This window comes from Sus scrofa, unplaced genomic scaffold (genome assembly GCF_000003025.6).
Source record: "Sus scrofa isolate TJ Tabasco breed Duroc unplaced genomic scaffold, Sscrofa11.1 Contig1901, whole genome shotgun sequence".
NCBI classification, from domain to species: Eukaryota; Metazoa; Chordata; class Mammalia; order Artiodactyla; family Suidae; genus Sus; species Sus scrofa.
In genome coordinates, this window is record NW_018084974.1 from 23,870 (window position 1) to 27,439 (window position 3,570).

General features: G+C 33.7%; 1 protein-coding gene across 1 annotated transcript; it reads right to left on the reverse strand.

Annotated features, from left to right (window-relative positions):
- Nucleotides 1-264: 264 nt before the first annotated feature.
- Nucleotides 265-1,057, reverse strand: LOC110258322 (olfactory receptor 5K3-like; the record flags this gene model as incomplete). Its single annotated transcript, XM_021081494.1, has 2 exons — nt 553-1,057; nt 265-441 (listed from the first exon to the last, which is right to left on the reverse strand). Coding segments are annotated over exons 1-2 (682 nt in total), but the record flags the coding sequence as incomplete, so codon positions are not given.
- Between the last annotated feature and the right edge of the window lie 2,513 nt (nt 1,058-3,570).

Sequence of the window (3,570 nt, forward strand, 5' to 3'; positions counted from 1 at the left end):
ACCATCAAGTTTTAGTAATTGAATGTTATATACGAGACCATTTTCCACCTTGTCAGTACTCTTGATTGTGAAAAAAGTTTAATCAGATTGAAATAAGTTACCCAAATGATGTAGTATTTGTTTCATAATGTTATGAAATCTTCAAAAATTTTTTGGTAACATTTATTACTTCCTTATTTCTTAGGCTATAAATAAAAGGGTTTAATAAAGGAATCACAAGAGTATAAAAAATAGCAACAGGTATATCTTTGTCTCCTTCATTACCTGAATTTAGCCGAACATACATGAAGATAAGTGAACCATAGAATATGGAGACAGAGAGAAAGTGGGATGCACAAGTAGATAAGGCTTTGCCCCTGCCTTTGTTGTATTTCATTGTGAAAATTGTGAAAAGGATGAAAAGGTAAGAGATTACTACCAAGGTAATAGTGACGATTAAAACTAACCCAGCAAAAATAAATAACATCCATTGATTGATATAAGGGTCAACACAGGAGAGTCTGAATAATGGAAGAATATCACAAAAGAAGTGATTAATTTGATTAAACTTACAGAAAGTTAACCTAAAGAGAAAGCCTGTATGAATCATGGGATGCACAATTGCAACTATGTAGGCGCCTGTGGTCATTTGAAGGCAGAGATTTTTTGACATCCTGGTGTGGTACTGCAGTGGGTTGCAGATGGCCACATAGCGATCATAGGACATGGCTGCCAGGAGGAAGCTGTCTGCAGTTTCAGCAAAGCAGAGAAAATAAAATTGTGCCATGCATTCATAGAGGGAAACGATTCTGTCCTTGGAAAAGAAGTTCTGTAGCATCTTGGGGGTGATGGCACTGGAACAACAGGAATCCATCAGAGCAAGGTTACCCAGAAAGATATACATTGGTGTGTGAAGACGAGGCTCAGTAAATATCAGTGCCACCAGACCAAGGTTTCCCACCATGGTGATCAGGTAGATGGTAAGGAACACCAGAAACAGAAGGGTCCTCAGCTCTGGGTGATTACTAAATCCTATGAGGATAAATTCATTTGTCCAGGAGTGGTTATCCTCAATCATATCCACCCTCTATGTTGAATTGACACTTGTTGAGAAGACAGTTTTGAAATTAGTGTGTGTATAATTTTCCTTTCAAATTTTTCTTTTTATGAGGAGCGGAATTCTTCTCTCAGCTTCTTCATTTACTCCAGATACAGGAACACATACCTGTAGGGGAAGTTCATTTCTGTGTAATGTAAGCTTTTAAGATCTTGACTCAGAAAAACAGGATTCCCGTAAAATATGTTGGGAATTCTAGGGAGGATGCTTAAAGTGGAAAAACTTGTTCTTGTGAATTTTAAAGAATATTATACATATTTATGTTACCCATATTTGGTTCAGAATTCACAAATAATATGTTAGATGTTTTTCATTAGAGTACGTTAAATAGCAAATCACTTTTCATGTGTGCTAATGTTTGTATAATATATATACATATGTATAAGTATACATTTTCAATTGAGAAAAATTAATTTATATATATATTCTCAAGAGAGTGAATGTTTTAATAGCATAAGCAGATATGTTAATTTTATGTCTCAGGAATTGCATGAAAATCACTAAAAATAAAGTAATAACTGTGCATCCTTAAGGAACATTACTGTGAAATACTAAGAAAATAAATACCCTTTGGACAGAACTTCTTTGATTTATTTCCTCAGCGTTGTGTTAAATCCATTATTCTTTTTGAATGCTCTCCAATATCGAAGAATTTCCTTCTTTATATAAAGCATAGGTTTTTGTATAATGATACTTAACAATGTTTCTTGGTGTCCAGAATGCACCAATATCCATTTTTTAGTATCAAGAGGATCATGTATATGCTTCACTGTCTAGAATCAATTCTGTATCCTCTAACATTGCTTTTTTCTATATGTGCATGCCCATTTTCTTTTTTATATTACTAGTATCTAGTATTTTGAAGTTTTCTCTGACCTATGCTTCTAATAACAGATGTAGAAAGCTATAAGGAGTAAAGCCTGGTTAACTCCATACCTACCTCTTGTCCAGTGACCTGAGATGAGTGGATTTGCTTCCTTTATTCCACCAGTGATCTGTAATGGACTATTTGTCATCTACAAATTGACAATTATGAAAAAGAGTTTACAGAGGAAATTATTCAAAATTGTTTAAAAAATCTGTACATCTTGCATCACAGGAATTACCTTACTTAATATTATATACCATTTCCTAAAGAAATTATGTAAGATTTCCTGAAGTATGTAACAGCACATAAAAGGATAATAAATGTAATCCATGCTTTTATACTTTAGTTTTCTAACACTTTGAAATAGAAGACATCTTGCAAGTATTAATATTATTTGTGAGAATAAATTTTGTTTCCTTTTCAAAGTCTACATTCTTAGTACTAATTAGTAATCTATGAAATATTTGATTGTCTAATGACATAAATTCTTTGGTCAAAATGGTTTATATCAATTACAAATTACAAGCTGGGACAAGGTTTATTTTTTGTTTTAATATATTAAACATAGGACACGTTCTTATTTAGCTAATATAAAAATAACTTTCTATATGCATGCCCGAATTATCTAACAGAATTATATTCTGTCCTTACCTGTATGAAGTTCGACCTTTGAATCAGAGGTTGGCATGAGTTGCAATAATTTTTTTTCATCCTTGTTTCCCATAGTCTTGTGTTTTTGAGTAGCCAGAATGATACATAAATTGTTGAAATCTAACAAGGAAAATGCTTAATAATTCAGAAAAATAAATATTAATTGATGTTAATATTAACAGTAAAGGTAAACTAGAATATTCCTCTTACCTAGATTTCACGGAGAGGTGTTTTGTAACATTGACTTTTCATTATGATGTTAAGTCAATGAGAATTTCAGAATATAAGCCTTGGTCTCTAAGCATTTAGGATTAAAAGACTATATCTGGGAGACTGGTAACAGGTCAGTGCCAATAAATATTCTCCTTACAATGGAAACTTAAATTTTCCATCAAATGCTAAAGGGATTTCCCTATAATGACTTCACTGTCTTTCTATGGGAAGATTTGGTAAATATGGCATACACAACCTGATGTTAATTAAAGATGACCTATGGGGAACTTCTGTTGTAGCTCAGGGGGTTAAAAATTGACATGGTGTCTGTGATGATGTGGGTTCAATCCCTGGCCTTGCTCATTGGGTTAAGTATCTGGCATTGCCTCAGGCTGCAGTGTAAGTGACAGAAGCATGTCAGATCCAGTGTTCCTGTGGCTATGGCATAGGCTGATAGCCACAGCTCTGATATGACCCCTATGCAGGGAACTTCCATATGCTGCACATGTGGCCATACAAGGAAAAAAATAAAGGTGAACTGTGAAAAGATGAGATTAAGTAAAAGATCCTCATTAAAATTGCCGAGTCATCTTGCTGATTCTGATGAAACTGACCTCAATTTTACAACACTTTTCATTGTTTGTGTAAAATGTAAAGGGTGAAGAAGAGTCAGGTGGGTATTACCTGCTAGTGGAGGAATGTGCTTATCAGATTAATATACCTCATGAACGATATTTGAATT